The sequence below is a fragment of the Aythya fuligula genome, chromosome 5 (assembly GCF_009819795.1).
Source record: "Aythya fuligula isolate bAytFul2 chromosome 5, bAytFul2.pri, whole genome shotgun sequence".
In the NCBI taxonomy this organism is placed as follows: Eukaryota; Metazoa; Chordata; class Aves; order Anseriformes; family Anatidae; genus Aythya; species Aythya fuligula.
In genome coordinates, this window is record NC_045563.1 from 39,830,029 (window position 1) to 39,841,690 (window position 11,662).

The 11,662-nt window shown below is 44.3% G+C and overlaps 1 protein-coding gene across 2 annotated transcripts in view; it reads right to left on the reverse strand.

The window, feature by feature from the left end:
* Positions 1-11,113, reverse strand: part of SPRED1 (sprouty related EVH1 domain containing 1) — a 61,956-nt gene extending 50,843 nt beyond the window's left edge. The window contains exon 1 of one of the 2 annotated variants that reach the window (XM_032187770.1): positions 10,886-11,113. In XM_032187770.1, coding sequence (XP_032043661.1) covers positions 10,886-10,917 — 32 coding nt within the window. In that variant the 5' untranslated portion in view covers positions 10,918-11,113. The remainder of the gene's footprint in view (positions 1-10,885) is intronic. The other variant, XM_032187771.1, reaches the window with a different exon arrangement.
* Positions 11,114-11,662: the final 549 nt, after the last annotated feature.

Consider the following 11,662-nt stretch of genomic DNA (forward strand, 5'->3'; position numbering starts at 1 on the left):
TGTGAAATCTGCGCTCTGCCAAAGATGTTACACTTACCTCTGATAAACTTCAAATATTTTGTACACTGCCAAGAAGTAAACCTTCAACTTCACAAGAAGTAAAGCCATGTATAAACAACCCTCCCCTAAAATGCTCAGATACCACTGGAGGCACTGACTGACATCTCAGCTGCTTGCTGGTTTCTTTTCTGGCTTTGGTGTCCAAGATAACATATGGGCTTCACAAGGTGAAGATAACTAACTCTTCAAGTTACCAGAAGCTGAAAAACGTGATTGATTTCAGCTGTAGTGACTTTCACTACTATTTCAATCCTCCTTTAAATTAGCAAACAATAAAATTATAATCTTCCTTGACATATGTACTCCAATTTCCTAATGAAAGGCTTACTAGCACTGTTTGGTAACCATTTGGTAGCAAGATTGGTAACCTAAATATACTACTGATCTACCCCAGGATGTAACCTTGCAATAAATTATTTTTTTTAGTAATGTTTACTAGAGAAGGCATATTGCCTCCTTGTGTTTTTGTACTATTGTACGGTATATTTATATTCTTAATTTTTTACTTTAGGGTGGAAAACGGTGAATTATAGTTTTGTATCCTGGACACTGAAGCTTGAGAATTAAGTTAAACTGACTTGAATCACAGATGTGTGTTGTTATTATTAGGATTATGTTCTTCTTGTCCCAGACCAGCAGCGTTTCTCAACTTTGAATTATCTAAAACAAAACCAACACTTCCTAAGGAGACAACCACTAAGAAAACTTGGTTTAACACTCAGACTGTGGTTTTGTGCATCTCATCTGGCAATTTCTACACTTCAGCAAATGCAAGATAAAGAGCATAATGATTTAGAGCAATCTTTCAATTTTATAAACAATTAAATATTTCTTCAGAATATTTTAAGAGTACTCAGCTCCCACCCCCAGATATTGCTGTCACTGCCTGAGAAACAAACAGGGAAGCAACCTTAGAAAACATTTGGTCAAAATCACTCTGGCCCTTCAGAAATGATACTCCTTCCTTCCTTCGACATGTAAAAGTTACACAGGATCTCTCTTGTAACTTCTCTACTGAAATAATCTCTTCCTGAAGCACATGGCAGAGATTTGGATCATCATGCCTTATGTGGGATGGTATGTCGATCAAAGCTCATTGTTCGCACCCACAAGTTGGAAGGAGCACGAAGACCAAACATTAAAGCTTTTACTTCCACTTTTATCTTCAGTGGTAAGGATCAAGCTCATGCAGCACAGATAAGACGAAAGACAAAAAAGCCAAACCTGTACCTCCCAGTAATTGCTCACACCTAAAAACCAGCTGAAACAGTAACAGATTCAGTAAGCTTCTTTCTGGTTATTCCAGGAGTTTAATCTATAGATTTTGTTCAGAAGTGAGGTTACACACAATTCTATACACATAACTCATAGTGTGTATGAAGCATTTTGTCTTTCTACAACAAAGGAAACACATACTTTTATTTGGGTTCTGTTTGTACTGTCCCAGAGCGTCCAAGAAAAAACAAAAACCAAAACGGTCTCACCACTTCAAAACCCAGAAAGATATACCACTTTTAGGAGGAAATGAAAGCAAAACCCAAGGAACAACAACAACCACCCCACACCCACAAATAATAAATGTCTAAGGCAAAACAAAAAACAAAATAACAAAACCACCGGAGCTAGAGTTTGAATAGGTGTAGCATAGAAGGAAAGGCCTGAAGAAAAGAACCTGAAAAGCTCCTCTCCTCAGGTAACCGAGCGTATCAGCTTTCCCCTAGTTAACCACAACTTACTTCAGAAGGAGAATAAAGACTCTCAACAGGAAATAACACTGTACTAAACTACAGCACTCTAAATTCATGTCTTATTCTGGAATAACTTCCTTTACTAGACCTGCTCTTCATCCAGATTTGGAGTAATATGAAGAGCTCATGTTTTCTGCCTTGCTTCACAGGGATAAACGTGGACGCATTCTCCCTTTGCAGGACTAGGCAAGAGAGAAATCAAAGTGGAAAACAACTGCTCCAGAAGCCAAAGAAGCTCACCAAAAACCAAACCTGCTAATGCACTGGTGACAAACATACTGGCAACACCTGTGCACAAGCCTGTTGGCGCTTCAACCCCTGCAGAGCACCCTAAGACCATGACACAAGGTGCTTAAAAGCATGCAGTAAGGCAACACTGCTTGAGCTTCTGACCTCAATTTGAAGAGGTCCCCTCGGCCCCACAGAGGCCCTGTAGGTTGAGCAGCACCTGCTCTCCCTGTGAGACCCAGGTGGCTCCTGTAGCATGCCCCAGGGAGATGCTGGGCTGCCTTCTGCAGACCCTCCATTACCTGACGCGGGGCTGCCGACGTGCACGATACTTCCCCATTGCCATGGAAACAAAGTGCGTACATTTTAAGGTGCTACGGGGGCTCTGGGAAAAGATGCTTCAAGCTGCATGCAGCTACGACAATGGGAGATATTTTGAGCTGGAACCGCTCGCTTGCACAGATACAGAGAGCACACAGGTAGTGTGCTAGGGATCAGCCCAACACTGATGGGGTAGTGGCTGTGGGTGCCCCCACAGCACATGTGCCTGTGTCAGCAGCCTAACTGGCACCATGGCTAACACGCAAGGTGTACATAGCTGCCAGTGTCATGACTTCTGCTAACAGACGTTGTTACTGCCTTGGAAGAAGTAAAGCAGAAGGAAAGTTCAACATAATATATTACTCCCTCAAATAACTTCTCACAGAGAGAGCCTCCAAACTGAGGGGAAAAAACAAGCCAAACCAACAAAACCAAGAGAAACCCATCTTTCAGATAAGGATTAAGAAAATCACGCTAGCAGAAGGGGTACAAGAAACAGGCAACAAGTCTGGATAGAATTACAGTAATATTACCAGCATCTGAAATACTCCCATTGCTGAAATGTGAAGATTAAAGACTAAAACCAGATGAAACTGGAGAAACAACCAAGCCAAAAAAAAAATAAAATCTAACAAGCCTGTTAGAAGAACATTGCTCTACTTCTCATTATTAATAGTTACGGAATTTGCACCCTTATTAAGATGCAGTCTTCAATGAGAAAGAACCACCTGTGCTTGATCAGAAGGTGCTGCCCTCATTCCTGGCACAGGATGAACAACAAGTGAGGCAAGGGGCTGAAAAAAGGGAAAATGGGTGTTTCCTAGTGTGAAGGTTTGAGAGCAGAACCCAGGCTGTGTGATTACAGTGCTATCTCTGTCTCATTATCAAAATCATCAAAATTCATACCCCTTGGCCACATGGATTATAATTTCACAATTTCTCTTTGGAAGCTTGGAAATTCTCAACCATTTCATTTTACAACTTTACATTCTCTTAGCACACCCATTATATAATACTGGAACCAGTAATCGAAAAACTACCTTTTTTTTTTTTTTTTTTTTTTAAATTTTGCAAGACTGAAGACAGATTTTTTTTTCCCATGACATCCACAGCACAGATCAGCAGCACTCAAACTACAAACAATATTTGTAATGAGATAGATAATTGCCCCTGAAGAGGGACAAAACGTGCTATTGTAAAGTTTACCCTACAAAGAAAGTTCCAATTTTTCTTGTTCTTAAAGGGAGTACAGACCAGGAACTAGAGCTAAAAAACACAGAAATTTCATACATAAGGTCAGCCACTCACCTAGAAAACAAACAAGCAAACAGATTTTCCTATTTTAGAGGCATGGGACCCAACTCCCACTCCTGAATTAGTCTCTACACCTTTTAAAACCACATTCCTCTCCAAGCTCAGCAGATACTGGCCTCAGTCGCAGGCTTCACGTTATGGCATGCTGTACTGGGAGCCAGAGCAAGCATGCCATGCTCAGGAAGAGAAATACCTGAGGGCACTGAGCACTTCGTCATGTCTGAGAGGCTGACAAGTTTCGAGGAAGCTACATAAAAATTCCTACATCAGAGCTGTCTCTGTACTCCCACCTTTCACTACCCTTATTGAAACTTTTCAAAAGGTTAAAGAGAGAAGTCACTTCTGCCCTCAAGGTTTATACCACTTCACCAAAACAATTCTGCAGTTTCTGAAAAAAAAAAATAAAATTGCAGACAGGAGCCTTCACCAAGAACTCTCTCTTGCCAATTCTGCCTTTAATTAGGTTAGACAATCAGTTTCAGTGGCAATTTTTAATAAACTGCACCTTAGTTTTCAGTATTTGTTTTACTAATGAAATTCCTGATACTTCTTGTCATTACATTTGTTTATTGACAGTGTTTGACTTCACTAAAACTGAAATAACTCACTTTCATTTTTGCTTCGGCAAACTTCTGTCAGTGTCGCAACCTGTCAGTGCAAGTCAAAGAAGAAGAGCACGTGGCAACAGTGATTAGACCTTCTTGGGGAAGATCTAGGGTTTTTTTTTGTTTGTTTTTTGTTAATTATTTGTTAAGAAAAAATACTTTCCGTAGACTTTAAGGAAGCTTGCTCTCACAAACCATTCAAGCAAAATGGCTCACATCATGTCTGTAAGGCAGAGCAGCTGAAGTGTTTGACTTGTAGTAGAAGCATGGATTACAGGACTTCCTCACCCAACAAAAGTATCCCATGGAACAGTGGTCATATTTTTCAACCACAAGAATCTGGGGGGAATAACTTACCACCTCGTTTTTAATGTGGTTTAGATGTTTTGGTGGCATATATTTGGGCAATTCTCATGCAGCACATATTAGAAAAGTATTTTCTTATGCTCTGTTCTGCATTGCTGTTACCAAACTTATATTCATATCCATGGTGTATTTTCCTTGTTTGAAGTACTTACTATCACATGACAGTGAATTCTTGAAGACAAAAATGCGTGAGCTCCTTACATCGATACCATGACTGCACTGGGATTTTATTCTTTGCCTGCTTTAAGTTGGAGCAGTGGGAATTATGGATTGCAACAGTGTGCAACAAGTCTGCTATTATTTAATTAGAGGAACATTTATAATCAATTTCAGTACTCAAAACACTCAAATGCATATTTTCTGTCCCTCAGCATATCTAAAATTTTGTTGTTTGCTTTTTTAAATAAAATATTTTCTTGTCGCAAATAGAACAGTGAATATAACACAGAGAATATATATAAAAAAAAATAAGTATTTTCTCAACAAATTCATACAAGAAACATCAGCATGAGCATAATGAATAAGATAAGCTGGAAAAGATGTGCAAACATGCACATAAAATGTCTGCTCAGTTCTTACAGGTAGGTGCTGTTCAAAACCACCATAGTCTTAGAGACCGACTTCTGTAACAGATACCATTCAAAGAGGAGGAGAGATATACCATGTTTACCATGGTACTGTATACCATAAAACATTACCGTATAGGACATGATACTGCATCATTTATGAAAAATGCACATGGAGTAGTGCCAGCCAACAGATTTCATGAAATCATATTTTAATCATCAGCAGAAGACTTAGTCTCTTACCAGGAATAGGAAAAGTAAATTAAAAAAAAAAAAAAAAAAAAAAAAGCATGGATTGCCTTAAGTCTAGAAATATTGGTTAATACAACATACTGAAAGAGCACCCAGTTCTCTTCCTTCCTTTAAATGAGAAGTATTGCTGAAGATTATTTCTGCTGAATACTAAGGCTGGGTGGAGAACACCCCTAACAAGGTATCAAAGCACAGAAAAATGTTGCAAATACATGATACAAATATTGCAAAATAAAATACAATACTTTAATAAAGACATAAACATTGCCACCAATCATTAAATAAGTATTTTGCAACTAGAAGAGCTTTCAGATTGAGTAACAAGTATTTTCAAGGGAAAGGAGGAGTAGATTTTGAGGAACCACGATAGATCCATTCAATTTTTGTTTGCAACCAATTCCAGCAGTTCAGTAGCTGTGCAAGCTATGCTAGTTAAAATCTGTTTGCTTAAATACTGAACATGTGAGCAGAGAGGAAAAAGACAAATATGGGCCATTTTTAAAACACCAATAAAGAAACAGCAAACCTCAACAACATGGCAACCCCCAGCAAGCTCTCTGGGTCCTTTAAGGAAACTGCAACCCATTCAATCAGGAGAGAACAGTAAGAAGGAGAAAGCAAACATTTAAGCATCAGAAAATTCAGTTTAAGACAATGTATGTCGTAAACCACATCATAGGTTTTTTGTTTTGTTTATTTTTTATATCAGAATCAGAGGTAAAAACACAAACTGACAAAAGTATTCCCGTTGTCTCCTTTTTCAACTTGCATCATCATTCTGAATAGTATTTTTTGTTTCTGATGTTTGTCATATCCCATCAAGTCATCACCAATGCATATGATTTTCCCAAATGTTCACAAGAATGGCTAAACAAACAAAAAAAAGAAAAATGCCAGTGTTTAGCCTAAAAACACCATGAATGCCCTCAGCTTTAATCCTGTGACTTCTGATCCCGTAAAGATATATTCCTTTCAAGAAACATCTTTACTTTTGAAGCATACACTGATGCCATCACTGCCATTTTAACAGCTCAGGCACATTAGATTTTAAACAAACAAACAATGAAAAAATTGTCATTTCAAAATTCAAATGTTATCACAGGTTCCAGTTACACTGAAACAGATGGAAAACATATTTTACGCAGTACCACAATAATCAAGTAATGTTGCTAAGTTGAACCTTTAAAAAAAATTAAATAAAAAAATAAAGTCTTGGCTTCCAGATTATGTAATATGTAAATTCAGTTTCACCTTCAGAACAACACTGCGTAGCATAAAGCCAAAGAGACAGCAAGAAGCCATTCACAAAACTGGAAAAGCCTCCCAGGGACTCTAAATAAAGAGCCATCCCCACAAAAGAAAATATATCTGAATTTCAATGATTTCATCATGTAACTGAGTGGTTTAGAAGACATTTCCCCCAAAACAAACATTTTTTTTTTTAAACACAAATTCCTTATATTAAGGGATGAAGAATTCTGAAGCCTGTATATGCCCTCAGCAGCAGAAATAAAATTAGCCTGCTGAAACATGTTAAAATCCTTTCAGAACTAATAAAAACAAGCTAGATGGCTTCTCTGTCTCAGATATGATCTCATGCTCATCTTTCAGCATTTGGGCTTGTGCTACAAGGAATTCTGAAGCCCATATGAAGCATAAAAGTATCTTCATGAATATTCAAGGAAGATATATGAATAGGGCAAGAATTTTATTTCAAATCAACACGTGAGGCTGTTTAGACCATCATGATCTAGATATTGTTAAGCACACAGCATTAGGGTATACTCAGCATTAGAATTAAATTATCTAGGAAAATGAGCATGAGGTTGCCTATACCAGAGGAGCAGAACGATTCATGTATGACAGCCTGAATCTATACAAACGCAGTACATAAAAACCCCTCAAGATCCAATTCAGGAGCACAGACGTTCCCTCAGAAAGAGAAGAAGCCACCTGCACCCCAGAGGAAAGTCAACAAGCAGCGCTCCTACTTTTCCATGGAGCAACTTGGACTCCATCTTAATCCTATCATCCTTCATCCCTACTGAATAGGCACTACATAACGTAACATTTCTTCTGTATTACCCAACACTGAAGCCCAGCAGCGTTTCCAGACACCAATAAAATCTGCCATCAAATTAGGAATCATGTACAGTGCCTGCTGATCTGCTTACTTTGACATTATTATGTTAAGTTGCATGATTGACCCACAAGGCCACGCATCCTACTAATTCCTTCATTTAAAAACTAATGGCATCTGTGAGCACCACATTCTGTTCACACTGACCACACTGGTCACAGAACATCACCGAAGGAAAAGAAATAAATACAGATATGCATCTGGAAAAGTATAGCAGTACTCTCAGTTAACTAACACATAACTGACAAACACAATCAAAAGAACAATCAAAAAATCACATTGAAGAAGATTCAGCCACAGCAATCAGAATTTTATACAACTGCCTTCCATGTGCTCACAGCCAACAAGAAACCAAACAGTCCTTACTGCAGCTTTTTAATTAATCTTTCCCACCACACATTACAGCTTAAAAGACACTGAGAATTTAGTATTATTAACTGAGGTCAATTTCTAGACACCACAAATCTTTGTGTCTCACTCCATGAAACTAAGTTTTATAAACAAAGAATGATGCTCAATTACCAGAATATTCCTGATAGCCACAATGACACAAGTGTGTTGCAAAGTACCCGTATTCACCGTTGCATGTTGAGAGATTTGTTAATGAAATCAAGGCCATTGATGATATCAATTATACCAATACAATTAAACACAGTGAACTTTTAGTATACGATGTATTTCAATTTGTAGATGTGCCCTATTTCCACAAAGAATTTATTTAGAGCTTCAGTCATGTTTCTCCTCCATTTACAGTGGCAGTCTGTGCTACGTGCAAAATCAACCAAAGAGGAATGACGACTCTGGCCTTGCCAGAAATGCTGTCAAAACAGCAAAGGAAACTGAGAAATATTTTTTTTCCTCTCCAGTTAGAGCTGCTTTTGATATTCTAAGAACTGAAGTAAAAATATCTGTTCTGTGAGAAAAAGCCCTGCTGTTGATAATGCATTGTTAGGTTATATACATTTAGCAACACCGGATTAACTTAAACTAAATGCTGCATGTGAGCTTTCTTTTCTCATTTTAAGTAAAGATCAGTAACCTTTCAGGTGTTCTCTTAGCCTTCGATAACGACAAAGCCTCCTCCACTCCACAAATGTATAATTAAGGATCACTTCAGTATAATTTGTTAAGATAATGAAACAGTGTGTTCACGAGTGATGAACATCACCATTTTAACACTGGCAACCATAGAACAGTTGCATCAAACCACTGCACTGCCTGCCGTAGTGATCCTTCATCGCTGAATTACATTCAACTATTTTTAAAGGCACATTTCAGAATATTTAAAGCCAAAGTTAGTATTTTGACCTCGGGATAGCTTATGCCACGTTAAAAACATCCCTCTGTAATTCTGATATTTTAGAGGTGCTTTCTGTGAAGGTATAGGTTAAGGAGAAGCGCTGACACCTGATCTGCAATCAAATTCTCAAAGTAAACAGCCCACGACAGGCTGCATTGCCGATCTCTACCAACGTAGCAGCCTCCAGCGTCGCCTGCATTTCTTCCAGGCAACGTTTGCAACCGCCTCATTAGGTGTGCCCGCCTGCCTTCCACACTGCGCTGCTCCCATGCAGACACGAGTTAGCAGAGCTCAGTCAAGAACAAACGACCAAAAACCGGTTCAAAAATCGGCTCGGAAGCACGTCCCTACACCGAGGTCGGTTTTCACTGTTCCACGTTTGGGTAGCGCTGCCGGAGGGGGAGGCCCGGGGGTTTCCGAGAAGAGCTCCTCGGGGCCGGGCGGTCCGGGGAGGTAAATGCGCCGCGGGGACATTTACCGAAGCAGCCCTCCCTCGGACAACAGGGGCAGGGGGCAACCCTTTGCGGCACCCCCTCAGCCCCTCACGGATGCGAGCTGTCTGTCTGTCCGTCCGTCCGGGCCGGGAGCCCGCTGGGCGCCGGCACTGCGGCGCGCTGTGAATGGGCAGCCAGGTATTTTATGAATGGAGCGGGTCACGTGCTCGCGGCACCTCCCCGAGCTGCGCTTTCCCACAGCACCGCGTCAACGGGCGCCGAGCGGCAGCGCCGCGGGGCCCGGCGAGCCCCCGGCCCCCGCCGCCCGCTGCCCGGCCGCCCGCTGCTCCTCGGCAAGGTGGGCCTGGCCCCGCACGCCTCGCGAGGAGCCCTTGGCTGCAGGTCGGCGGTGCCGCCGCTTTTTTTTTTTTATCCCATTATTATTTTTTTTTTTTTTTATGAATGGAGATTGTGGTATGCAAATGAGAGCGATTCACAAAAAAGAAAACATGGCGGCGGCGGCGGCTCCAGCGCCGGCCCCGCTGACACCGCAGTGGCGCGGCCCGCATCGCATCGCCAACCCGGCCCCGACCCCAAAACCAACCCCAAAAGCAACCCCAACCCCGGCCCTACCGGGACCCGGGGCGCGCTCGCGGGCATCGTCGCCCCCGCGCCGGGTGGGAGGAGGGAAACGGGAGGAAGGGGTGCGGACGGGGGGCGCCCCTCGGGCCCGACCCCCGCGGCAGGGAGCGGCTCCCCCCGACCCGTGTTCGGGCGCTGCCCCGCACCATTCATAACGAGAGGGCCGCCCCGCGCAGCTCCGCCGGGCAGCGAGCAGCCACGCACCTCAACTTTCTTCTAATAATCATAAAACAAAAGTTTCAAAATATCTTCTGCTTGTTTTTCAGGCCACAAACAACTCCCGTATTTTCTGACAAGTATTTTCCCCCTCCTATCCCCGTATTTATTTTTTTTTAAGCCATTACATGCACTGGGCTACGGCCGCACGCATACACATTCTCTGGATTTCCTCCAGACCAGTCACGTTAAAAATATTAAGAGATCCTTGAACTGTCCCCTTCCTCTTTTTAAAAAAAAAAGAAGTCCCAAGTGCCCATTTAAAAAAAAAAAAAAAAAAAAAAAAAAGCAGGGCTTTAGGGTAGGTTTAAGCTGTATTTACACTGCCTGACTCATCCAATTAAAATTCAGGAGCAGTTTCCTGCAGGATGAAGCTCCCACACACTAGTTTCCATGCGAAACGTCTACGAGCAGTGGGTTGCTAGCGGGGCCGGGCCGTGCCCGCACCTCCCCGGGCGCTGCGAGCCCCCTGCCCGCAGCCTCCTTACCTGCGCCGGCCTCTCCCCCTTCACCGAAGCCCGCTTTTTGGGCACTCCCCGCGCACCAGGCTCCCTCACAAAGGGCAGCCTCGGGGCTTCCACCTCCGCCAGCGAAATGCGCAGTGTGGACACGGCCACGCGTGAACGCGCACGGCCAGACACAGACAGACACACAGACCCACGGCCACCCGGACACGCGCGGCGCGGAGCTTACTCGTTGTTAGAAGCCGCCGTCTCTTCGCTCATTTTCTCCTCACCGTGATCCGAGGCGGAGCCGGAGCAGCACCGAGGCGGCCAGGGCGCAGCAAGAACTCACCAGAAACTTCACCATTGTTACCCCCCCGGTCCGCCCTCCCCGGCGAGGGCCAGAGCCGCGGCCCGAGGCGGGGGACGGCGACCTCGATCCGGGAAAAGCCCCAGATCCCGCTGTCGGGCGCTGGAGCGGATCTCCTCCTGTTCGCTGGGGCTGGGGCCGGGGCCGGTGCAGACGGCGCTGGGTAGAGCCCACCCCGGCTAGAGGGGCGCGGAGCGGCGGCGCCGAGGCAGGGCTGCCCGCCGCCAAAGGCTGCACCGCGCCGTCCTCCCGCTGCGGCTCATCTCCCGCTGCAGCCGCCTTCGCTGCCCCCCCTCTTCCTCCTCCTCCTCCTCCTCCTCCCGGCGGCAGTGCCGCCTCCCGCGCCCCGCCGGGGCACAAATTCCTCCGGACGCCGGCGCCGCCACGGGCCGGGGGAAGGGAGGGGAAGGAAGGAAGGAAGGGAAGAGAAGGGGCCGAGCGGCGGGGCCCGGCGCTGCCGCCCCCTCGGAAGCGAGGCCGGGAGCTGCGGAGGGAGGGAGCGGAGCCGGCCCCGCGGAGAAGGCTGGCGGCGGGGGGAGGGAGGCGATTTAAGGCAGCCCGGCGGGGGGGGGCCGGGGGGAGAGGGGCTGCGTCACGGCCCCTGGCCGAGGGGAGCCGGGGCTGCGGGGCACGGGAAGCCCCCGGCCGCCGGACGGG